The sequence below is a fragment of the Athalia rosae genome, chromosome 5 (genome assembly GCF_917208135.1).
Source record: "Athalia rosae chromosome 5, iyAthRosa1.1, whole genome shotgun sequence".
NCBI lineage: Eukaryota > Metazoa > Arthropoda > Insecta > Hymenoptera > Athaliidae > Athalia > Athalia rosae.
The window spans coordinates 5108122-5132738 of record NC_064030.1 but is presented as its reverse complement, the minus strand read 5'-3'; the positions used below and the strand labels follow the sequence as shown (position 1 = coordinate 5132738).

General features: G+C 37.4%; 5 protein-coding genes across 10 annotated transcripts; 2 read left to right on the top strand and 3 right to left on the bottom strand.

Annotated features, from left to right (window-relative positions):
- Window positions 1–56: 56 nt before the first annotated feature.
- On the bottom strand, window positions 57–3196 carry LOC105689163 (caseinolytic peptidase B protein homolog). Of its 2 annotated transcripts, none has more exons than XM_012405987.3 (10): window positions 2695–3196; window positions 2567–2631; window positions 2245–2434; window positions 1882–2132; window positions 1595–1685; window positions 1299–1506; window positions 1040–1172; window positions 715–927; window positions 353–650; window positions 57–260 (listed from the first exon to the last, which is right to left on the bottom strand). In XM_012405987.3, exons 1-10 carry the CDS (start codon window positions 3050–3052, stop codon window positions 115–117), a joined length of 1953 nt encoding a protein of 650 aa, XP_012261410.2. In that variant the 5' UTR covers window positions 3053–3196; the 3' UTR covers window positions 57–114. The 2 variants fall into 2 exon arrangements, with proteins under 2 accessions (XP_012261410.2, XP_012261411.2); XM_012405988.3 differs by having other exon boundaries at window positions 2567–2619.
- Window positions 3197–4621: 1425 nt separating this feature from the next.
- On the top strand, window positions 4622–12931 carry LOC105689177 (heat shock 70 kDa protein 4). Of its 2 annotated transcripts, XM_020854155.2 has the most exons (12): window positions 4622–4906; window positions 6134–6332; window positions 6722–7078; window positions 7217–7538; window positions 7626–7881; window positions 7995–8125; window positions 8206–8477; window positions 9171–9272; window positions 10406–10534; window positions 10619–10858; window positions 10952–11257; window positions 11410–12931. In XM_020854155.2, the coding sequence occupies exons 1-12, from the start codon at window positions 4791–4793 to the stop codon at window positions 11596–11598; spliced, it is 2619 nt and encodes an 872-aa protein (XP_020709814.2). In that variant the 5' UTR covers window positions 4622–4790; the 3' UTR covers window positions 11599–12931. The 2 variants fall into 2 exon arrangements, with proteins under 2 accessions (XP_020709814.2, XP_012261434.2); XM_012406011.3 differs by lacking the exon at window positions 9171–9272 and having other exon boundaries at window positions 4625–4906.
- Window positions 12932–13182: 251 nt separating this feature from the next.
- Window positions 13183–14371, bottom strand: LOC105689180 (vacuolar ATPase assembly integral membrane protein VMA21 homolog). Its single transcript, XM_012406016.4, has 3 exons — window positions 14228–14371; window positions 14017–14122; window positions 13183–13844 (listed from the first exon to the last, which is right to left on the bottom strand). Exons 1-3 carry the CDS (start codon window positions 14240–14242, stop codon window positions 13705–13707), a joined length of 261 nt encoding a protein of 86 aa, XP_012261439.1. The 5' UTR covers window positions 14243–14371; the 3' UTR covers window positions 13183–13704.
- A 915-nt stretch (window positions 14372–15286) lies between these two features.
- Window positions 15287–17154, top strand: LOC105689178. The gene is made up of 2 exons (XM_020854156.2): window positions 15287–15704; window positions 16634–17154. The coding sequence occupies exons 1-2, from the start codon at window positions 15287–15289 to the stop codon at window positions 16966–16968; spliced, it is 753 nt and encodes a 250-aa protein (XP_020709815.2). The 3' UTR covers window positions 16969–17154.
- Window positions 16994–24530, bottom strand: LOC105689176. 4 transcript variants are annotated; one of them, XM_048655923.1, is made up of 17 exons: window positions 23652–24530; window positions 23152–23257; window positions 22944–23077; window positions 22732–22830; window positions 22547–22660; window positions 22379–22486; window positions 21894–22262; window positions 21506–21781; window positions 21114–21362; window positions 20905–21034; window positions 20661–20801; window positions 20092–20554; window positions 19019–19162; window positions 18568–18849; window positions 18295–18469; window positions 17866–18198; window positions 16994–17785 (listed from the first exon to the last, which is right to left on the bottom strand). In XM_048655923.1, exons 1-17 carry the CDS (start codon window positions 23799–23801, stop codon window positions 17612–17614), a joined length of 3447 nt encoding a protein of 1148 aa, XP_048511880.1. In that variant the 5' UTR covers window positions 23802–24530; the 3' UTR covers window positions 16994–17611. The 4 variants fall into 4 exon arrangements, with proteins under 4 accessions (XP_048511880.1, XP_012261431.2, XP_012261432.2 ...); XM_012406008.2 differs by lacking the exon at window positions 22379–22486; XM_012406009.2 differs by lacking the exon at window positions 22547–22660.
- Between the last annotated feature and the right edge of the window lie 87 nt (window positions 24531–24617).

Here is a 24617-nt window from a genome sequence, read left to right as displayed (position 1 = left end):
ATAATGCAAGGATTATTATTCGACAAGACATTTCTGAAATAACAACCAGGTTGTTGTACCAATTTTCAGATTATTATTTATTGAATATATGTTACATGCTTTATTATTTACAATTTAGAATGCAGTGTTTATATCATTTATCAGATTATCGGTCTCAGAGATGTCAACGAAGTCTTTGACGCCAGCTGGACGAACAGATAGACAAATACTGGCTCCATTCTCATGCCATTTGGTTTTCAACTGAACGCAGGATCCCTTTCCTGAATTCGAATCACAAGAATAAAAGGTACTTTCTAGATTACAGTAATGAAATATAATTCAATAGGCTTATAGAACTTAAATGTTGATCTACCTAATTGACCACGTTCATGAGCAGCGGCAAGCTGGTTAACGACACGTCTTTCCACTTCATATCTCAGAGACCGGGCTCCATAATGTACATCATATCCGTCAGCCAATACAGATTCTACTTCTCTATCCCATTTTAGCTCTACTTTGTGTTTATCCCGCGCTCTGGCTGCCCATGCTTCCAATTCTCTGTTAACCAGACGAATCAGTTCTGACCGTGAGAAGGGAAGAAAGTAGACAATTTCGTTGATACGTCCTAAGAACTCATCTCTTCGGAAATGCGCTTTAAGTATCGGACGCACCTGAGTAACATAGCATTATTACAGATGTAAGACATAGAACAATGTTCGCGATGAAAGTACTAACCACTCGATCTTTGAAATTTCTAGATATTTCAATATGTTGTGGCTCTTGATCTTCATCCGTGATTTTGTCGAGACGTTGAGTCAAGACTCGCTCAGCCTCCGCGCGAAGTTGCATCGCATGTTCTGCTATTTCTTCACTAGCTAAGTTCGATGTCATAACAAATATTGCATCTTTACATTCGATTGTTTTTCCTTTTCCATCTGTAAGTCTTCCCTGTGGTATGAAAATTCAAGTAACGGTTTCGTATACCTAATTAGCTCACGATTTCTTATAAATAAAAAAAAACAAAATTTGTTTCATTGTAGTCAGTTCAATAATAATATACCTCGTCGAAGAGTTGCAACAGAACTGTCAGCACATCAGGATGAGCCTTGTCTACTTCGTCAAACAAGACAACAGCAGATGGAGACTTTTTCAACAATTTCGTCAATTGACCACCATCGTCATGTCCTACATATCTGAAATATATACATCAAAACTTGAAATATCGGTGAATCGGTAATTTCCAAGTAAGCACATGTAATGTAACATCCGAGACTTTATCTAATTCATTTCTTCGTATCATTAATTATGTTACAGCATACCCTGGCGGTGCTCCTATTAATTTAGCCATCTCATGTTTTTCTTGGTACTCCGACATATCCAATCGGATAAAGCCGTCTGGCTTATTTGCATGGATGTACGCCGCCATTTGTTTAGCTAGTTCAGTTTTACCTATTCCGGATGATCCCAAAAACAAAAAAACCAGAGGGTGCTCCTCGTCTACCCAACCATTCTCTTTTCTCCTTATTGCTGAGAAATATTCACAACAGTATGATATAGTTGGTAAAGAATACGCACTTGAAGTTCTCATGCAATTTACCATATTGAATTCACTCACTTGAAGCAATAATTGAGATAGGACCTTCTTGGCCTACAATATGTTGTTTCAATCTTTGTTCCAGAGGAAATCTCCTACGCTCTTCAGCTTCCTGTTACCAGTAGACAGAAATTGAGTTCAAGTCATAAATATGTTGTAGAAACTCGAGAAAACGTCCGATTATTGAGAACAAACAAGTTGATAGAAAAATGAAAAAAAAAAGTCACAACACACGAAAACAATTTTCAAATTGACTGAATAGAAGATTTAAATTGAAACAGTTGCAACGGTTAATGGTTGATACAAACCTTTTCTTTCAGTATTTCATCATACTTAAGAGCATGCTGGATAAGAAGCTCTTTCATATCTCCATCTCTTGCATATTCAACTGCTCTGTGACCAGCTTCATTTTCTATCGTTGGATTCGCTCCTGCTTCTAGAAGGGCTTCAACACATGGCATTGAATCAGCTAAAACTGCATAATGCAATGCAGTAAAACCTTGAAAACTTGCTTTGTTGTTCAACCGGTCTGAAAATTCTTCTTCACGATCCATAAGCACTAGGGAATAAATTGATTTTACTACTTTGCAGATGTTTTTAAAATAGCAAAACAAATATGCTAGAATCAGCTCTGCATTAGAGCATGTCATATGACTTCAACATGATCTTACCATCCAGAGAATGTAATCCCTTTTCTAAGGCTGTTCTGTACACATTCACAAATTCATCCCCTGCATTGGGATCTGCTCCTTTTTCCAGTAGGAACTTCACAACTTCTACCTTGCCATTAATGGCAGCAGTTTGCAGAGCAGTCCAGCCCAAGGCATGCCTAGTGTTGATATTGACTCCTTCTGACAGTACCTGTGATGGAAAAGGTATTAAAAAATCATCATCTGTCATACCGACAACTTTGTAAATTTGAAGTTATTCACAGACTGCAATTACGAGTAGAAGTTTACGTTTATTTCAAGAAAAAGTGAATTTTATACTTACTTTCTTGAGTTCAGGTATATTTCCATACTGCGCTGCTCGCAGTAATCGTTTCTCTGTAAGATCAACTACTTGTTATTAATACAAGTATCGTAGCATCATATAGAACAAAAACTGAAGGTGGAACTCACCTTTGGTGAAACTAGGACCATCGCAGAGAGCAATAACGATACCGAGTCCGCTTAATATAAGCCCTAAATTCTTACAAGTTTGTGTTTCAGAGTAACCGTTTGCTTTCTCTCTATTTTTTTCTAGACTGTTCGTTATATTTAAAAAGTCCGCTGAGAATATTGAGCTTAGTAACTTGTGAGTCGGATATATGTAAGGGATTCTTGAATGTAATGAACAAGGTGCATAACCTCGTTTGTTCTGACATAACGTATCTCTGACTCTTTTATACCTGCTTACGTTTAAACTGTTGAATACGAATTTGATATTTTTTGGACTTTTAGTTAAGAGGTATAATCTTAAGCTGCATAACTGTGACATTTCGCGAAATACTGCAACACTTCGTACTTCGTATCATCCCCCGATTATCTTGAATGATCATATCGCACCGCGAATTTTACAGCGCCAGCCATCGCGCCTTGAGGACTCCACTTGTATTGCGCGCTGAAACCATTCTGAAACGTTTGAACTCTGGAACCTTGAAATGCCTTGAACATCATCGTTGTCATGGTAATAAGCAGCTTAATGATGTCATTATACGAAAGCCCGGTGGGGACATCAGCGCCGGCGTGGCAGCGCCATTAACTCCTCGAACTTCGAATCCACTGCTTCGTTTCCAGGTAAGTCATTGCTCATTTAACTATCCCCGTTTTCCCGTTATAATGTCGGATTCTAAAATTTTCTGAAACCATTTGAAGAATCAAACCCCATCTGGGTGTAACGCTGCTTAAATAAACGAATTAAACATGATGGTATATTAAATCAGGAGGAATTGCACGCTATTGTGCGTGGTACTTGACTTAAACGCGATTATTTGTATGAGATACTAATCAAAATTTTGCCTTTCAGATTATTGATGTTGATAAAATTTTCCTACAGGTGTTAGCTTTTAGTTTTTAGGGTCATTGCTAATCAGATGTTGTTCACAGGTTGTCTCTGGCTAGTAATATGCAGTGTCCTTTCTAATTTCTCATCGTCTCAAAGAGTTTATTCTATAACCCAATAGAAAATTTGACTAACATCTTAAATTTCTCGTTGGGGGAGTCAATCATTTATCATCTCCATATTTGAAACAATCCTATATTTCCCCCGCTTTCCAAAAGGTAAGTGCGGAAATGATTTCCTTGGTTGTGGTCGCTTGATTTATCGATGATGACATTGACTGCGGCCGGTATGCACCCCTAAATCCAAGGTGGGTTTCAGGTGCTGCTAGTTCAACAAACGGTTGACGGAACTAGTGAGAGGGCGTAAGCTTGGGTGATTTTGCTACGGAAGCACGACACAAGATATGCAAGATGCGTTGCGATGGAAACACCAAGGACCATCTACTGACTCTGTGTGTCGGCGTTTCCAACTGCATCAGCGCCGACAAGTCAGATAGATGTCCCCATCAAGCTGCCATACAATTAATATTGACCAGGAAAGTGACATAACTTTTTCATGGTTTCTTTGGCATTATACTTCTAATCGTCAATCATTGTTGTCAAAGTCATACCGCAGAATAGTCTTTATTCTTAACGTCTATGGCCATGCCTATCTATTCTCAATAATGCCCACAAACTAACTAATAAATGTCGTTTCGATCTATCGAACGTAGAAAATTTTAGAAAAATTCTACCGGCGAATACAAAAGACATGCAAGATAAATGAATGATTGGATTATCCGCTAGATAATATTTGTAAATTCATGTTATCTAAAATGATACTAGACGGTCCGAATTTTCGAGAAAATAGGCAGGCTTGCGCGAAAGGGAAGCGAATGCCCCGCGGTTCCAGAATATTCCAGACATAGGGTTCAACCAATCATAACGCAGACTTCCGAAGTTTGCTCCCTTCAGATTGGTCAGTCTTCAACAGCCTTTAGCAGAAAGCATTTCGACTCTACACCGATCTCTGCCTTCCTCGAGTTCCTGCCGTGTGCGACTTTGCCAAGTGTGGCCGTAAATGCGTTGCGTTAACGATTGTCTATTGCGAATATTCTGAGGGACATTGAAAAGTGATTTTGAGTCATCTAAGTACTTGAGGAGGTGCCGATAAAAAACTACGGTTAAATTTAGCCATGGCTGCTATGTCTGTGATCGGGATTGACTTTGGAAATGAGAGCTGTTATATAGCCGTTGCCAGAGCGGGTGGCATCGAGACTATCGCCAACGATTACAGCTTGAGAAGTACACCGTAAGTTAATCTGATTTTATGAAATAAAGTTCACATTCTTTGTGTTTGAACCATAAGCCGGGGGGGGTCCCGACAGCCACACATTACATTTTCATCATCAATTTCACCAACTCATCGTGCTTTGCGTTATCCATTGTAATTTACTACGTATAGATATGCAGATAGATATTTTTCGACTACGGCGACTGCGGTTTACTAGTTTTACCATAAATCTTGATCGCTGGAACAAACACCAATACGCATTTAACCGAGCCTAAGACAGACCTTGAGATTACATTCATCCAACCTTTATTACGATCGATCTACGACCTGACACGTTTCAATTACGCTGCTGGACGGTCAATATTCATCCAGTAATGCGCTAATCCACTAATTTACACGCTATATGATCAATGTGGTCATTCTCAATGGCAGCCAACACCAGAATTAAGTTTACATTCTCAAAGAAATGATCATTCAAGTTTACCTTTTTAGTTGCTATAATTTGTTACAACATTATTCAACCCCAGGAACATTTCTTTTTTTTTTGTTCACTTTTCCATATATGGAAAGCAAGATTTTGGAGTGATTCATATCCAAGGCCGTTTACCTTGTGACAATATCTTATCCAAAAATATTTGTCGATTACCCATCTCTTTACCTTTTGAGGCTCATAATTTATCCTTAGAGCCAAATTTGGAGCACACGAGCAAGTTCTTGGGGAAAAAATATACTTGTTGCAAAGTTAGCTTATCCACAGTTGGAAATCTGAAATGGAATTTATGTAACAAATTTTATTTGTTGAAGTATTCCAGAATCATTATTTATCCCAAATAAAATGAGCTTTTTTAATTTCTAGTATTCCTGCAAATTTGGAATGATCATGAAAGCAAATTGTAGAAACTAGATGTAAAATTTTGTACGCTTGCAAACACAGTTGATAAGTCTATTCAGGCTCTAAAATTCTATTCACTCTGATCTATACACTATTTACAAAAAGTTCAAGTGACATGAGATAATTAGTTTGATGTCATACTGTGAATAGTGTGCGATTACAGGCGTATCTATGACTCAATGCATTAGACAATATGCTAGTGATAAAAAAATCAATTCCAGAACACACCATTATTAATTAAAATACACTGACCATTTTGCATGAGATATTAGGGTCAGTGGTTTGATGAATCAGATCCATCGCTGATAGAAAAAAACGAATATCTCTTAATTCTTTGTTTGTAATTTGTACAGATCATGCGTAGCCTTCAGTGGGAAGAATCGTATTCTTGGTGTAGCAGCGAAAAACCAGATGGTGACAAACATGAAAAATACCATTTCCGGGTTCAAGAGGCTTTTGGGTAGAAAATACAATGACCCTTTCGTTCAACGGGAACTTCGAAACTTAGGGTACAAAACATCCCAACAACCAGATGGCAGTATTGGAATTCATGTATGTATGATAGCGTTGAAATAAAAAACTTTCTTCCTAATAATATAGTAAATAGAAAGCCAAATTACATTGGGCATCTCGCCAGACTCCTCATGCTTCTGGAGTTACCGATCTTATTTATATCTTATTCACTACATGGTATTCTGTGACTCAGATTGAACTTGTAAATTCTGCCCACTACTTGTAAGCCAAATGACATCATTGTATGAATTATATTACTCAAAAAAATTGAAGGGTTGCCCCTAGAAGGTCCAACTAGGAGTGGGTTTAATTTTGATGAGTGGTTTATTAGTAAAATTTCCCCAATCATTTCTCCAAATTCTGCATCCTTCAGGTGTTTATATGTTAATTTAAAAATGTGTAATTCGATCACCTTCATTCATTGATAGGTACACTACCTAGGTGAAGACCATGTCTTTTCACCAGAGCAAATAACGGGTATGCTATTTACAAAGTTGAAGGATATATCTGAAACTGCTCTCCAAACTGCAGTCAATGACTGTGTCATCTCGGTCCCATCATATTTCACTCAAGCAGAACGTGAGGCTTTACTAGATGCAGCTCGAATCGCTGGATTGAATGTCTTGCGTTTATTCAATGAGACAACCGCAACTGCCTTATGCTATGGAATCTATAAACAAGATCTACCGGCACCTGAAGCTGGACCAAGAAATGTTGTATTTGTAGATTGTGGTTATGCCAGTCTTCAAGTATCCATATGCGCATTCCATAAAGGAAAACTGAAGGTTAGTGAGAACAAAAAATGAAGAAACTACAATATGCAGTTACCAATTCTTTTCAGGCTGAATTAATGTAGGGATAATTCATTCAGATTTTTTATCTAAGTTTCAGTAACCTTAGCATCGATATCCTTTAAATTTCAGATGCTGGCCAGTGCTGCAGACCCTCAGCTGGGTGGTAGAGAAATAGACTATATTTTAGCAGACCATTTCTGTAAAGAATTCCAAACTCGCTATAAAATCGATGCACACACAAATCCTCGTGCCTATTTGAGACTTCTTGCTGAGGTAGAAAAATTGAAGAAACAAATGTCCGCCAACTCTACGACTCTTCCTCTGAACATTGAGTGTTTCATGGAGGAAAAAGATGTTCATGGTGAGCTAAAACGTGCAGACATGGAGAGCATGTGCGCTCATCTGTTCCGACGTGTTGAAACCACACTTAAGCAATGCTTCGTTGACTCCAGTGAGTTCTTTCAACTAAGATTTTTTTCAATTCCGTTATCATAATATCTGTAATACAATTGCTCTAATATACTGATATTTATTATAGAGCTGAAACTGGAAGACATACACTCAGTTGAAATAGCTGGAGGTTCCAGCCGTGTACCAGCTATTAAACGATTGATAGAAGAAGTTTTTGGTCGTGGTACCTCTACAACTCTTAATCAAGACGAATCAGTCGCTAGAGGTTGTGCTTTGCAATGTGCAATGCTTAGCCCCGCTGTTCGAGTTCGCGAATTTTCTGTAACTGACATACAGCCATACCCTCTAAAACTAACGTGGGATGCTGCTGCTGGTGAAGAGGGGTAAGAATATTTATTCGAAATTAATCTCTGTACAATCACTTTTGGTAACAACGAAAAATGACTATGTATTTGATATTAATTATTTAGTTAATAATCTGTTAATCTTATTACAGGGAGATGGAAGTATTTGGGCAGAATCATCCTGTTCCATTTTCAAAAATGCTCACCTTTTATCGTTCTGAACCATTTTCTCTAACAGCTAGTTATTCAATTCCTCCTCAAACGTACCCCGATACACATGTCCGTAAGTGTGTGCTCATAGTATTTTCAATAAATATTGATGACATTAAATATTGAGGAAATTAAAAATTACGTAATTTTCAGGCACATTTCTTATAAAGAACGTGAAACCAACTCCTGAAGGGGAATCGTCCAAGGTAAAAGTAAAGGTCCGTATAAATCTAAACGGAATTCTAACAGTTGCATCTGCGACTCTTGTCGAGAAACGTGAACCCACCCAGCAGGAAAAAGAGGAGGAAGAAAAACAGCAACAAAAAGAAAACAACATGGAAACCGATCCACAACAAGCTGACCCTAAAAGAGGAGTAGACAAACCTGATCAAGAGGCTCAAGCGAATGAACCACCAGCCCCTGAGGTAAGATCATTCAATTCAATACCTTTGCGTTAATATAAACTTCAAACAAAGGACATGATAGGGTTAATTATTATCTAACCGAATACCATTCGTTATTGAATTTAGGCAAAGACATGAGGATATTAAAGGACTCATCTACATGTAATATTTTAGGCTGTTGTTAAGATCCCCCTGCACAGTTTAGATTTCAGCACATCGACGCACAATGGTTCAACAAGACTACGGAATATGGTTCAAATTAATAACTTCTGTTTTTCATTTATTGCATGATATGTCTGTTTGCAATCTTCTTGCCAAGAATGAGTAATTACCCGCAATGATATCTTGAATATGATTAGTTTTGAAGTCATTTCTATTAACGAGATCTCAGGTCAGCAAAGGTGAATTTTCACCAAAACTGTAGTCTTTTGCTGATGGTTAATTAATCGAACTAAAATATGTCTCAAGTCTATGTGCCGAATTTATGTAGCGGACATAAAAAATGAATTCTGCACTCACGTTAGTATCAAATACATATTATCATATTGTAAAAGTTAGAGAGCTTTGTATGAATCAGTGACTAATCGAACATATAACTCTTTCATTTGGGGTCTTAACTTGAAATTTGATGTCGCTGTTGTAGCAATAATGCGGATTGATTGAATCGATAATCAAAATACTGCTGCACGATCATGTGAGTTTATTGTGGTTTAGGTGAGTGCTGATAAGAGAAGGCGGAATTCTGATGCAGAAGATGGCAGTAAGGGGGTAAAGGCGCCCTCTTATTCCTCCAGGATTCGCTCTTGGCTTGGCTCGGTATGCGACACTCTCTCTACTTGGACCCATACGCATACCCATATTCACAGACCTAATACATGCTAGGTTTTTCAGTTCAGTCTTTATGCTGTCCTTTGTTTTGTTTGCAAAATTATTCTTCTATCAAAATTTCAATACACTCGAGACAAGTAGATAATAGGTTCAGGAAAAACTGTTTCAGAATAAAATCAGTTTGTCATAGGACCCCAATATTTTTATCTAATACCTCCTGCTGATGTACAGCAGAATTTTCTCAAAAAAAATTACATTGGTTCATTTATTGATTCAATATAGTCCATCTGGTGTATAAAAGCTGCTAAGAAATCTACAGTAACTTCCTTAATACAACTACAATCCTGAAACGGATTTGATAAACTTCTATTAATTGATGAACTAAAATAAGCACCATATTACGTATGTTGCAAATGAATATGGGTCCAAGATACAGCTGTGTCACACCATTTTGTCTGTCTTTGCATTTCAATTTTACAGTAAAGTAACAGCAAAGACTGGTCAAGGTTCCAAATCGATAATTCAAAGGCGGGCAAAATGGATAAGTTTTCCATTCACGCTGCATCTCTCTGCCCATCTACTTGTCCCGTGTGGGTGTTGGTATTGAATATTTTGTACAATAATACGTCATTGTTTATTTTAATTTGAAATTTCAAATACGAATTTTCCTCAGAGCGAGAGAAAAATTAGAGAGCAGCATGTATGAATGGAAAACTACCCGAATGAATGTGTCATCCTCTTTTCACTTTGATATACCCATCCTTATTTTTCGTCACAAATAATATTTTGACTTGGACGCTTTTCCGTCTGTATTCTTATTGCAATGCACTTGTGTATCTAAGTACCTAAAGCGATCAATTTATTGGTTGACATAATATTCACGCTTTTCATGATGCAAATTATGAATTAACTCATTGAATATGTGTTGTCACTTATTTCGTCCATTACTAACCAATGGTTGAGGTACAATTTCGGGTACGATTAGCTACAATAATTCTTTAAAACAGTTATATTATTTTTCACCTGCAGCAAAAGCAGGCCAGTGATTGATCTGAAGTGCCACATCAATTTATATATTTTGTTAATTTCTAATTCTTTGGACACCATTTGTTATTTTTCAGGGTGATGATAAAAACGAAGATGGAAAAGGAAAAAAGAAAGGAGTTTCTGTTCGAACTGTGGACCTCCCTGTTGAATCCACTACCAATGGCCTGTCGCAAAGAGATCTTGATGCTGCCATAGAAAAAGAGGTGAATTCAGTTTTGTTAGTTCATCGTGTATTCGTCAAAAACATTCTTCAGAATAATTGTTACTGTTGTTCTTTCCTAAAATAGTGCAAAATGATCGCTGAAGATAGGCAGGAAAAAGAACGTGTTGATGTTCGTAATGCGCTTGAAGAATATGTGTATGAACTAAGAGCAAAGATAAATGACGAAGATCAACTTGCTACTTTTGTCACCAATAAAGATAGAGAGGCTTTGTGTCGAACATTGGATGAAACCGAAAATTGGCTGTACGAAGAAGGAGAGGAATGTCAAAGACAAATCTATTCGGACCGTCTTTCTCGTTTGAAGGTATGTGTGGTTGGTGAAAAATTGTGTGCCACCTGTTCACGATCTACAACGCCTAAATTAACCGCATATTTTGAAAATGATTGTTATTTTCAGTCACAAGGTGACCCAATAAAAGATCGAAGAATAGAGTTCGAAGGGAGGGCTCAGGCAATTGAGGAACTTGCCGGTGCGCTGCAGATTGCACAGAAAGGATTGGTTCAAATCAGACAGACACCTGCTGGGGGACCTGGACAAGAAGAAAGCAAGTACTCTCATCTGACCGAGGAAGAAATTAAAAAAGTTGAAACAGCGGTAGAGGAAAAGTGGTCATGGTTAGAAAAAAAGCGTGCGGCTCTTTCCGCAATTACACGCACCCAGCAACCACCTGTTACCGTCGCCCAGATTCGAGCAGAAAAACACGTAAGTCTGATTCGACTTAGTAATACTTATTATCCTGTCAATTTGATTTCTTTTATGTGGCACGAAAATTAACAATCATTTGACTGATATTCTCACTTTTTCTATATGATGAATTTTCTCTCAGGAATATGGTGGGTTGTTTTTCGTTACAGGCATTGGACAGCGTGGTTTTGCCTATTCTTAATAAGCCAAAACCGGTACTAGTACCACCAAAAGAAGAAAAGGCAAAGGAGAAGGCCGGGGACGAACAGAAGAATAATCAGAACAGCCAAGGAGATGGCCACAGTCAGAATAATCAACCACAGCATCCACCAAATGATGATAAAATGGATGTTGAGTAGCGACTAAATTTTTAATTCTAATCAGTAATTTCGCATATTTTCATAATATCAAATCAAACGAGATAATATTAGTAATCAAATAATATACAATCATCCTCATTTTGCTGGGGTAGTCATTGTCGTTATATCATGAAACCGCCTCATGTCTTACTGATGAATACACTATCGCTGTTTTTCAAACCACGCTTTGATTCAAAAATTGAATTACCCCGTCTACTTCGAGCACAGAATGAACCACTACAATGAAAATATGCGTAAATGATATTGACGACTATCACGTAAACGCCTATAACAAGAGTATGCTAGCAACAATTTCGTTATCATCTTGATTTGGTGTAGAACATCATAATTGACATACGTACGATATCATTTTGATCTTGATCCCAAAATTCAATGCTAAATTTTGCAAATTATCTTGATATAAGTTATCTGTTTCTAGTGGCATTATATGACATCTGCCTGTTCTCCACGTGAAGACAGCTATTTTGATAGATTTTTCCTTTGTGTCTAAGACCCCTTGTGATAAGATTACTACCAGAATCTTGACTAAAATCTCTACTTCACCTAATTTCTTGATCTACATACAGTGCCCACATGAAGACACTTTACTCCCCAATGGTACCAATAGTAGGAATATTTATACGTTATTATTGAGCGCGTACAAAGCGAGAGCTGAAATAGAATTAGTAACTAAATTATGATAGGAAAAATCGCTGGCGACTTATGTGTTTAACAGTATGTCTAATATTCATTCCACCGTTTACCGACTCATCAGTCGGACACCGTCGCATTAATACACGTAAATGTATTGCATTTATCATTTATATTATCTAAATGAATTAACGTTTCGGGAAACAACCAAGAATCTGTATCGAGATGCACTGCGTGGCATAAATATTAAGTATCAATGTTGCAAGAATAATATTAATTATTCACCTTTCGAGTATTGACCCATGTATTTGATGCATCTTAGAGCAAACTATTACAGAAGAAAAATTAAATTGATAATATTGAACAAATTAGATATATATTACCACGTCTGCAAGGTTGTACATAATTACTAAATATTCACAAGGTTCTCTTATTCTTCTCAGCTACTACCGCCTTGTACTATTAATTTCTGGGTCACCTTACTGGAAAAGATAGAAGACTCTCCCTGGCACCTTGAAAGTCCATCATTCCGATTGGTTTGTTTCTTTCTATTCCTGTCTAAAGCATTAACTATTTTCATTCTTAACTAATGAATTAGAAGCACTATTCTTTATACTTGAGTTATGATTATTTATTACTTATATGCTAAGTAACTGAATAAAAAATTGTAATGGAAAAACTACATCAAGAATTTACAGAGAATACAAAGTCACATATGATGAGAAGCAACCCTGGAAGCAACATAGCGTTATAGAATCTGGATCTATTTTCCAACCATTGCAATTACTACATGGGTTTTTGTTTATTTTGAATTATAAATGACGAGATGATGAAAAAACAGTAAGTATATCAACTACTCTGCTAATACTAGTACAAGTAAATTGTACACAGGGTATTAATTTCTTTCATCGGGCTGAAAAAAAAAAACAGTCATATCTTTAAACTTCATCAGAAGTTGTTAGTTTTTTATTCTAAAGAAACAGTACAGTAACCAATTCCATGAAATGATCATACAAAACTACATTATAAATATGTAGGAATGTTATGCAATAGGTGCAGATTTAGTTTGAATTTAGTTTCTACATGCATTTAAGTACTCAAAAAATAAATGCTAATGTAAGCCCATAGCTATCTTAAAAGTTGGGTCGTATTATATACAAGCGTGAGTTATTTTTGTTTGTTGTAATAGGATGTATACTTGAGTCAAGTTCATTGATTTAACTGATTTGTGAACATTCGAAATTGACGTTAATACACCAAATATGCACAATGTTAATACACATAATCCGATCTTGAGATTGTGATCTCATTTTTGTTGAAAAATACAGGGTGACAACTCTGCACTTCTTGCAAATTTTGCAAATCTCAAGCACCCTTTCTCTTCTGGTTGCTGTTGTATTTGGTACTTGAGCAGGTCAAATTCACTCCCTTGTTCAGAATGTTATAATAGAAAAGTTAGTCTATCTTTGATTGTGTTTTAGGCTGCGAATCAAAGTATGCTCTATAAATAAATGAGCCCAGGGCGATGTGTAGTACAACGATGGAAACTACTGCAGCGTAGACGTTGCTCGGCACTGTGTCCATATTGAAGAGTCCTGAAAACATACGTATGAACTATTACCAACATCCAGCTATCTAATACAAGATTGACAACGGACAACTCTTGAGGTCAATAACTTCAACATTGCAACAATTTTGTAAGCCCAGGTATTTTATACAAGGCCAATGACGTATAGATAATACAATTGCCTGCAGAGAGTGACTCACCGTCGAAAAGGAAAACTTTCGAAATGAAAAATGATATCACTGGCATCACGATTATAATAATGCAGTGAAAGAATACCGTTTTGAACACCTGAAATTCAGGGATTTCCTGCAATCAAAAACAAATACTATTAGTCAGGTATCCAGTATATGTATCTTCAAGCCGCGAATATTGATGTACTAGATTATGTACAACATATTTATTCTTACTCACATTTGTACTCGACATATTGTGATGTACTTTGCTTTCTTGTAAACGTAGAAAGTTCTTCTATTTCTTATGAATCTTTCACACGTGACTCTTCCGGAGGTGTGTCAATTTATCATATCATCACAATAGCCAAAATAATAAAGCCACAGCTAGCCCGGTCCAACTCTAACCTCGCAACAACACAACCAATATGAATGCCTTGATCTTGGCCACACATATGTTAATTGTTGAACATTGTTGCTGACAAGTATATGCCCTTGAAATGAGCAGACGTCAAATTCAAAAATGGAATAGTGGTCAGCAAAAATGTATTCGCCTCATTATATTATGTACGTGTACGTACATGAGTTAAATTACAATGACACTAGGGAAAAATATGTAAATAGTTTTTGTTGATTCAGAACAGAACTGCATGAAAAACAGACGGTGTGTTCAAAACAATGGTTCTATTTTTGATAAAATCTTTTAATTCCAGCAACATCAGACAAACTCTCAACGACAGTATCATCGTGCGAACAAGGTCGATGATTGGCTCGTTTGATACACTGTAATTCTCTGGCCTCGATTCATTTGCCCCGCCGATAGATACATATAATAGATGATGCACTTTGTGTAGTGCATTTTGTCAGCTGCTAAAATCAAAACACGGTGGATATATTGACAATGAGCCCTTGCACGGATACATCGATATTCCTACGATACACGTGGTAACCAGTTAACGGTTTACCGGTAAACATCTGAAATAAGGGAAATGGAAAATAACATCACGGCCTAACGCAGTCACAGCGTGTGGTCGTCCCCCATGTACTCGACCGCTCTTTTGTCGTATTCGCAGTTTCTAGTTCGCCCCTCGTCGCGAGGTAGCAACGGTGCCGAAATGCGAAACAAGTTGTGGCCAGCGAGCAGTGCCTGGATAGCGTCTGTGGCATCGGCGTCATTCACAGTCAGTCTCTCAGTAACTGTTGTTGCGGTTGTACGGTCTCTACCGCTTGCTCCGCGATTGGTGTATCTTCTCTTTTTATAAAAGCTGTAACGATAGTCTTTAATATTATAAAGTAAACTATGGCTGTGAGTGAAGCAATATACGGCAACACGATATCGTACGTGTCATCTAGTGCTTATTATGGGTTTGTGCCACAAAACAACCAGTGTTATCAGCAGCCAAGGGTAAATTGCGCTAGCTGGGACGCGCAGAATGTTAAACTGCAGCAAATTAGTAACGGAAACTGGTGCCACAACGGTGCAATGGAAACCGATGACGACACTCGCAACGTTGCTATCGTAAATAACTATTGCGTGATTCCAGAGGCTTTGCGCGGGGCTAATCCGGCGGGGCATTATTATTCGGACGCCAATCCGGTACCGGGATTCGCCGCCTCAGATTCGCGTCAGGATGCCGTGCGACGCCGGAACCGGAAGCGCAACAATGCCGGCGACCTGATGCCCCTCGACCCGGATCAATTCAAAAGGTTGCGGAAAGGTATAAATTTTTTGACATCCAGTTTTGATTCAATAGACGGATCGGATTTACGCAAACAATAATCAGAGATATATTCATGTACGTAATCTTGTATATATTTTCTATACATTTACATCTCTGTATAAATAATGATGGAAATCTACGATTACCTTATGCTTCACGCGGTATAGGCTGACTCTGGCTTAGCAGCACAGAGTTCGTATTTTTTATTCCAGGAACAAAGAACCTCCTCAAAATATTGCTAAAAATACAGCTGATGGGTGATATTTTTTGCATGTTCATAACGGTTGAAGTATACAAAATTCACCGTTTCAAATTGCTGGTTGAATAACTTGACACCATACTCAAATTCACAAATCACCAATCGCAGGCAAAGCATAGTCTTGAAAAAAAATATTCTTTTCACATCAATGTCGATGGTCTACGGAATCAAACAAGATGAAGATAATTTGAGAGCCTTCTGATCCTTCCTGACTACACCTAACGCGTAATTGCGATAATTGAATTAAGCATCACAGTTTGTCTACTCATCGAATGAGACAAGTAATTGAAATAAAGTTGTAATTTATAATTACCTTATTATAAAGCTTATCACTTCATTAAGATCTTCATATAAAAAATCCAAGTTGAATTACCATGCACAATCTGATCAGATTATTGTAAATGATTCCGGCTTACTTACTAGTAAAAAGTGATAGTGCATAAATAAGTTTCCAATTTTCGTTTTGAAAGCAATAGTTGATAAGAAATTTTTAAGCAGCTTTCTTGCTTCTGAATTCTTATTTGAATTCTGAGTTCAGGGTGTCATATGTTATATTTCCTAGAGGACTGCATTCAGTTATAGATTCATGCACGAAGTAACGTTACATTATAGGCTGAAATTCAAAATATTAATTAAGCGCTTAATAAGAGAGTTTTTCTTTTCAGAGATAGTGGTAACAGGTGCACTTACCATGGTGCAGGATACTCAAAAGACAGTAGATTGGCCACGATGTGTTATAAATCGGCACGACTATGCCTAGGTTCAGCTGATAAATGCGGGCAAGTGGAATCAGCAGTGATTGAGAGCTGCTGCTGGGCAGCAGGTAACCCTAATTCTTTACTTAATGACGAATGTAAGAGTAACAATTTATCAAATGACAGTTCAAAGTTGAGCAAAAATGACGCAGAGTTCGAAAGAATGTTATTAGAAACTCATGGGTGCTCAGCATACCATCATCAGCTATTTCAATCACATAATGAAATTACAGAAACAGAGTTTTAGGCTTTGGTAATCACTTAACGTTCAATTGTTCAACATTTTTTCATCTATTTTTCCTACTAGTTCATACGTGAATACATACTAATACTCATCGAGTATTTATTGTATGAGATTGAAGTTGATATAATATTGAGTAACAAGTTACTATGTGTATGAAATGAATAAATATTTACTTTTGTATGTAACACACATGGGTCATTATGTCACTTATTCATCTGTTATTATTCTTACGTACGTTTATTTTTAGTAGTATAAATAACTTCAGCCACCCCAGAATATTAGTTGTTAAGTACTTGCTAGTGAGCTTGGAAAGAGTAAAGAAACTAGTACACTTACGGGCTTATGATATTGTAGCTAATTTGAAGTATGGAACATCGGAACAATATCAAAATATTCATCTGGCTTGAGTAAAAAGAGATTTGAAATCATGATTCGAAGCTAATGGAAAGTGAAATCGTTGCTTACAGAAACGAATGATTAAATGAAACAAAGGTACTGTAATATACATCATTTCTTGAACGCGCAATTTCGACGTATGATGCTTTCAAACACTAACATGGATTAAAATTAAGTTGAAAAATGCAGCAGCACCACCAATATCACGAGTTCAATTACGGCAAGAGAAAAAGCTCTTTTCATACTCAATTCAAGCAGACTCATCTGCCTGATGATAGAGTCGAGTAGGAACTCTATCAAGTCCACTATCTTCGTTTGTTCCTGCCTCTCCTTCAAACAAATCCGCTACCAACTCAGCTATCAAAGGATTAGCTGAAGCTGTCGTATCCCCATGTTCTCCAGCCCCGTACTCCTCACTGGAAATCTGAACCAAAGTAAAGTAGAGAACATGTTTCAAAGAGAAATTACTCCGACTATTTTAATTGAAAAACAAGATAAAAATACCTGAGGATTGTGGGCAGCTTCGGGTCGAGATTGATCAGCCTCTGCCAAATCTTCGTTATAACCGGGGGTTACAGATATTGATGCATTTATACTCAGACTTTCAGCTTGAAACCCTACCGCGTTATCCGATGATGTTGCTACTGGCAACAGAGGTAGCGGCAGGGGTAATGGTGGTGGAGGTAATGGTGGTGCTGGTAAGGAAGAGGCCCCAGTTGCTTGGCTTGCTGCATTAGCTCCCACATTATTCAGAGTTCCTGTATCAGAATCTTCATCACTGGATTGACAGCTTTCGCTTGCTGTTTGATCCGTCGTTTCATTTTGTAGCCAACCAACCTGACGGATGAAAATGGTATAAATTATAATAGTAAGTTACATCTGTGATTATTCCCAACTATGTGATATCATAAGGATTTAGAGCTGAATAATTACCAAAGGATTGTTGGGTGAATGCGAGTCTCGTAAAGCCTGTAGCGAACGTAGCAGACGCGGTCGAAGTCTGTGGTCTTCACAGATAATTTTCATCTCTCTCAACACTCGAACCAGATAGCCAGGTCTTGAAGTATTGACCAGTACTAACGAAGCCACGGCATCGCTCATTTCATCGCTATACCAAGGTAATCCATGTTAAGACACAATTGATGAGCTACCCCCAAAATCAACTAACATTTTTCCCTTGCAATTTCATTTTCAATGTCATCTCACCTGAGTTGACGCAGCCAAACTTGGCCATCATTACTTGCTGGTAATAAACGAGTACAAGCAGACTGTTCATCGGAATAGTTATCCACAAATTGTGGTTGTTGCTGGGTTGTATCGTTAGCTAATACATTGCTCAGACTGCTTCGCGAATGTATAGTTTCTTGTTGTTGAAAATTTGATTGTAGTTGAAGATGCTGTGGGTACTGCACGTCTTGCGTAGCCAATAACGTTGGCAATGATAAATTTTCCAAACCATGTTCTCTGTTGCGCTTGTCTTTACGAGATCTGAATCAAAATTTAATAGAAGATTAGTCGACAGAACATTGATGTGTCTATATTTGTTGAGTTGCTATTTGTCCAAATAAGTACCTACTGAAATGTTTTGATTTGTTTAATTACTGCTACTTTTTCGATTACATTCACTATGTAATGACAGAAAGATATTTATACATACGTTAGCCCTGCAATGCTTCCTCCTCCAGATGCAGTACTTGGTGCGGTAGAAACTGTATTTGTAGCTAGAGCACAGGGCGTTGCATGGGGATTGCGATCCAATCCAGACTTTCCATTAACGGAAAGTAAATTCTGCCTTGAGTAGCTGAAAGGTAACAATAGCCAAACCCAAATCTCATGCGTAAAACAGTGATTTATATAATTTGTTACATAAAAATATTGATGAGAAAAGATCTTGATATTAAAACACAGTGGTGTTTATCAATCGAACTAAACAGTTAGTTGTTTAAACTATTTCAAGAGTTTCTTTATACACACTAAATGTGACTGCGGTATTTAAGTATTAAATTCGTTAGTGGTGTGGTGAGATGCAAACGTAAAACACTCTGATTAGGATTTGAATGAAAATAGGCAATAGGTAAAATGAACCTACCTAGGCCTGTTTAAACTGATTCCCTTTTATTTTCAAAGACAGCAAGCGATACTTTTAAAAATGATATAGTTCATCAAGGGTGAAGAGTGAATAGAATACACGAAAAAAATATACAGAGAGGGATTTTATTATATCAACTTGGACGAGTACAATATTTCAATTTTACTGTCAAGTTTTGAGACACGTTCAGAAGATAAAAGTTTCTAATCGAGTCACTACATCAAATAGCTAAAAACCAGAAACAGAATATCAGGTGGTAAATGCTTAACAAATCAAAACAAACTAAAACATTTGGGTGCCATTGGTCTTTGAACGATGAATACGAACTCAGGGATTCCTGTGAAAGAGAACTTTGTATCCAAAATCTATTTCCCAATAATAGAAAATATGAAGTTGCAGGGAAAAAATGCTAGGCAAATGATAGAAACAATAGTAATACAACAAATAAATGAACCCCTATAGAAATATTTTTGGTCGGAGACGGCTATAAGATGCGTTCAATTGAAAAGAATAAATAATGATCAATGAGCATTCTTACTAGGTAATAAAACGAAAAATGAGATTTGAGCAACTTGATGAGTTCAGTGTAACATGGACACGTTACTATTCTGTAAACCTGTATAACTGTTTTCTCAAGTTACCTTCGAAAGTTGTCCCAATAGTTGTTGGCTCTATTTCCTGGTGGAACTTGGTTGTTTAACTGTTGTTGTTGTTGATGATGTGGAGGATTGGGTACAGGAATAGGTGCAGGTGTAGATGTAGGTAGGGCAATGAGATTCGGCAGTGAAGAACTTGGTGGTAAAGTGGAGTCTACTGCATTTCCATTATGAGACACACCGCGGCTCAGGTTCGAATAATCTCCAATAATTCCTGAATTACTGTAACTGTTATTCGGTCGCGCTGGCGATGGCTGTCGTATCTCTTGGGGCTGTCGTAACTGTAGTTGAAGTTGAACAATTGCTGCACGCATCGATTGCAATTCTCGTTGTTGAGCCCATAGCAATTGACAGCACTGTTGCATAGTCATGCCCATCATTTGCAGTTGTTGAGCTTGTGAGCCCAATAACAATTGTCGATAATATTCAGCCGTACCCACCATTCCTCCTGTATAGGATTTAATCAGTGGATTCTTAATTGTGCAATATAATTAAATGTCTGCTCTGCAGTTTGTAGAAGGAACCGGGGAAAATATTATAGACTCTCAGCTCACCTTGTGGTGGTTGATCAATGATTCCCAGTGGCGGAGGGATACCCCACCAATTTCCATTCAATGTTGCAGCATTTCCACTAGGCCCACCATCTAACAAATTCCCTGCTGTTGATACATCATCCACACTTAGTTCATTAGATCCTGTTGTGAAGAAATTATGATTAACCATGGAATTCAAATTTATAGGTACATTTTTTTGCATTTACAAAGTCTTGAGTAATTTTCTCATAGATTCATAACTTACCAGCGGGTGTAGGCAGTGGCCACAAGTTAGCTGCCACACTGGTATGGCTTAGTTGTGAATTGGATTCTCTAGTACCACCCCAATCTCCGCCACTAACATCTTGATTTACACTAGATGAATGTCCCTGTTCCTATGCACAAGATAATTTTTGATAAGAAATAAAATTATCGTTATATTATTATACAATTTTGAATTGAGATTTTTGAAACCTTGCGCATTAATTCTTCTAATTGACGTCTTTTAGCCTGAGCAAGTTGTATCTCGTTACGATCTTCATTACTGTTATTATTCGTATTGTGGTTGCTTTGTTTCTTCTCCGAAATATTTAGCCCTAGAAGCGATGGAGGTGGAGTTGAACTAGTAACGGTAGGAATCGGTGTTGTCTGCTTTAGACGTTGTAATTCGGCACGCGCGGTTTGCAGCAATACTGACTGCTCTCTAAGCTCTCTTGTAACAGCCTGGTAGGGGAAAGCATAGTTCAGAATTTCAATGCATTAACTACACATCTGCGTATATTAATCTCCTTTTCTTTACTTAGATTTTCAGGAAGTTTTTGAGTGCGTGTGTTTCACCACTTCACTTTACCAGATTGAATGCTTACTTGAATCTGATCAACAGACGGTTTTTCGACAGAGTTCCTAGATTTTCTCCTAAGTGAATCATCGGGATCACTTTGCCGATCAATTGAATTACGCGAGCTATTAACAAGCGCTTCTGCTTGAACTTCTTCGTCAGCCTCTGGTTCGACTTCAGAATCTGATAGATTACGATCTCTCGTAGCTTCTTCCATCAAAGCTTTCAGATGTGCAAGTTGTGCTTTCATTGCATCTAATTCAGCAACTTTATCCCTTGGCACAGCTCGTGAACCCTCAGAGCTCTGTAACCAAGGCATAAAAATGTTGAAGAAAGATGTAAAATTTTCAAAGATGAGGCGACTCAAAAAGAAACTGATGCATATTTCAGATTTAGAGAAAAACTTTTATACTAACACAGCTACCACGGTCAAAAGAATCCACCGCTTGCAATTCAGCAACAAGATGGTCCATACGTTTCTTTTTGTTTTGCAGTTGCACCAACTTTCCTCTTAGAGCAGCATGTTCAGACTCAAGTTGATCTGGTTGTACTTGACCTTGCTGCTGCCTCTCGGACCCTTCCCAGGTACTGTTTGCCTGTTCTTGTTGTAGGAAAAGTTGTTGAGCTTGACGAGCTTCGTTCAATCTCTCTCTGGCTCGTAACTGCATTCCTAACAAAGATGCTTCTTGTTCTTGAAGCTGTGCAAGCTTTCGTTGAGTTTCTTCGACCTTGCGATGTAGTTGAGCCTCCCTGCCACCATCGCCATGATTGTCACCATCACCATTCTACAGAGGGAACAGAATTTACAACAGAGTGAGAACAACAAAATTAGTTTGATGTTAGGTAAATTAAAAACAAAAAAGAGGGAGTTTTCGAAAATAAAAATGGAAGGGAAACGCACCATGCAGTTAGGGTTAGTCAGGATGAACCTTTCTTGCAAAGTTAAGACATCCATTAAATCACTAAATCGCCTCATGTGGTCCGACCTTTCCTCAGGATGATCACCGGACTAAAATTTCATGCAAGATTTGTAGACACAGAAAACAAAGACCATAAAAAATTTAATGACCTCATCAGGGATGCCTTGGTTTTGATAAGTCTCTAGAAGTTTAGCCAATTTTGTTTCACTGTCATAAAGATCCTCCACCATTTTACACAACTTTTCATGTTGAGATATTGCACGCTGAATCAAATTAAAATCAAACATCATTTGTATGTATGAATCTTATTCACACACAATACCAAAATACTCACAGGGTCACTTGAATGGCTCAATGAATCCATCATTGTAGAAGTTACCCTAATGTAGTCTCGAATTTGATTGAGCCGACTTTCCACTTGCACTCGATCTGGCTAGTTATATTAAAATACATTATGGATTAAGATACATTCTGGGTATAGATGAACAACTAATCATCACTGACTATCAAATGTTTCACTTATTCAAAGAAAGAAAAAAATCTGACCATTTTATCTACATTTGTGGGCTTGCTCCCTTGCATTGATGGTGGAGGAGATTGAGTGTGACTATCAGGCGGTGCCATTCTTTGCCACTGAGAACGTTCTTCGAAAATGTAGTTACGTTGCTGTCCACCACAGTCTGAAAATGTTCATAAATATAATTTATCAATCAATACATGCTATGAAAAGACAAAAATAGATTGAACTTCATACCAAATTCTGCAAAGTCTTGGTAACCAATAGATGGTGCAGATGAAGTTGATCGAGTATTGCTGTTTTTTTCAGTACGTTGTGGATCAGTGACCAGATGCCAATCAAGCTGTAAAACTCAGTATTAAGATGTGTTCCTAATTTATTCTACTGGAATCACCTAAATCCTATATCTGTTTTCTTTTCTTCTGTTAAAGTCTCAAACAATGAAAATAACTTGCTAGGAATCTGAACCAACGTGGCTTTGCAGCTGAGCACGTAACTACAACTACATATTAGTGTCGGCAATGTATATTCTTAGCTCAAGAGACTCCCCGCCATTTCACACCCTATTTATAAGCACACAGCTTCCAAATGTGATACCCGAACCTACCACCGGATAGATTGAATATACTTTGTGATGACTTCATCAATTCAAAGGTAGATATTTTCAAAAGCATATCCCAAGCCTTAACTAAATTTTATTATCAAATTGATGATCATGCCATAGTTTGTCAACTCACCAAATTGTTCGGTTGATGTAAAACATCCCTGGGATCCATTGATCTGGTTGTCTGATTACTATTAGATCCTTCTCTGTTTCTATCATTTCTTCTATTACTTTTTGGAACGGTACCTGTGTACCGAGGACCATCATTGATGCCAGGTGACATCTTTTGAGGTTGGTTTGTAGAAGGAAGGTTCTGAGTACTCGTTTTCAGCCAAAATATTTTTTGATTAAATCATTGCTAAACAGCACCGAGCAGGAAATCTATTATATTGATTATTGAGAAAGATAAAGGCATGGTTGGTGGCTATGTTGTACTATGAATTCTTCTAATTCGTTTCTTCTGTTTGTTTCCTTTATTAGTCTTGCACTTTTATGTTTGACACAAGAGTATTATTTTTTTACAATGATAGGTTGCATACAAAGATTCGTAGCTAATACATGAGCTAATATAGAGTTCTTTGTGGGTTGAAAACTATAAATAAATGTCTCACCGGTCATCCATTTCGACAGATGGGTGACAGCAGCTCGATGTATTCAAATTACCAACAGCCAAGGCGGGCATTATGAAACATTGTATGTAAGTAGGTACCGCCACGAATTATTCAAAATCGTCGACTGCGATCAACGAAAAGATGACATGTGATTCTATTTATATAGTTCCGTAGTTAATTGACGATTATTAATATTTTTTCTGATATACATACGTAGTACTGGCTCTGCAACATTGCCCAACATGGTCTTTAGATTTCGGATGATAAACCTAGCTCAATTTAAATTTGAACAGGTCTACGATCACGATTGGAACATCCGGTTTGCTTTTCGGGATTGAATAAGATCTAACAATACGGTATTTTTTTCAATTCCAATCAACTTCAAGTAAAGACAAAATCCATTTCTGAAGTAAATAATAATTGTACATAGGAACTGAGGGTACTCCCATAAATGGTGATGAGACCGTACAAAAGTAATAACTTTTTTA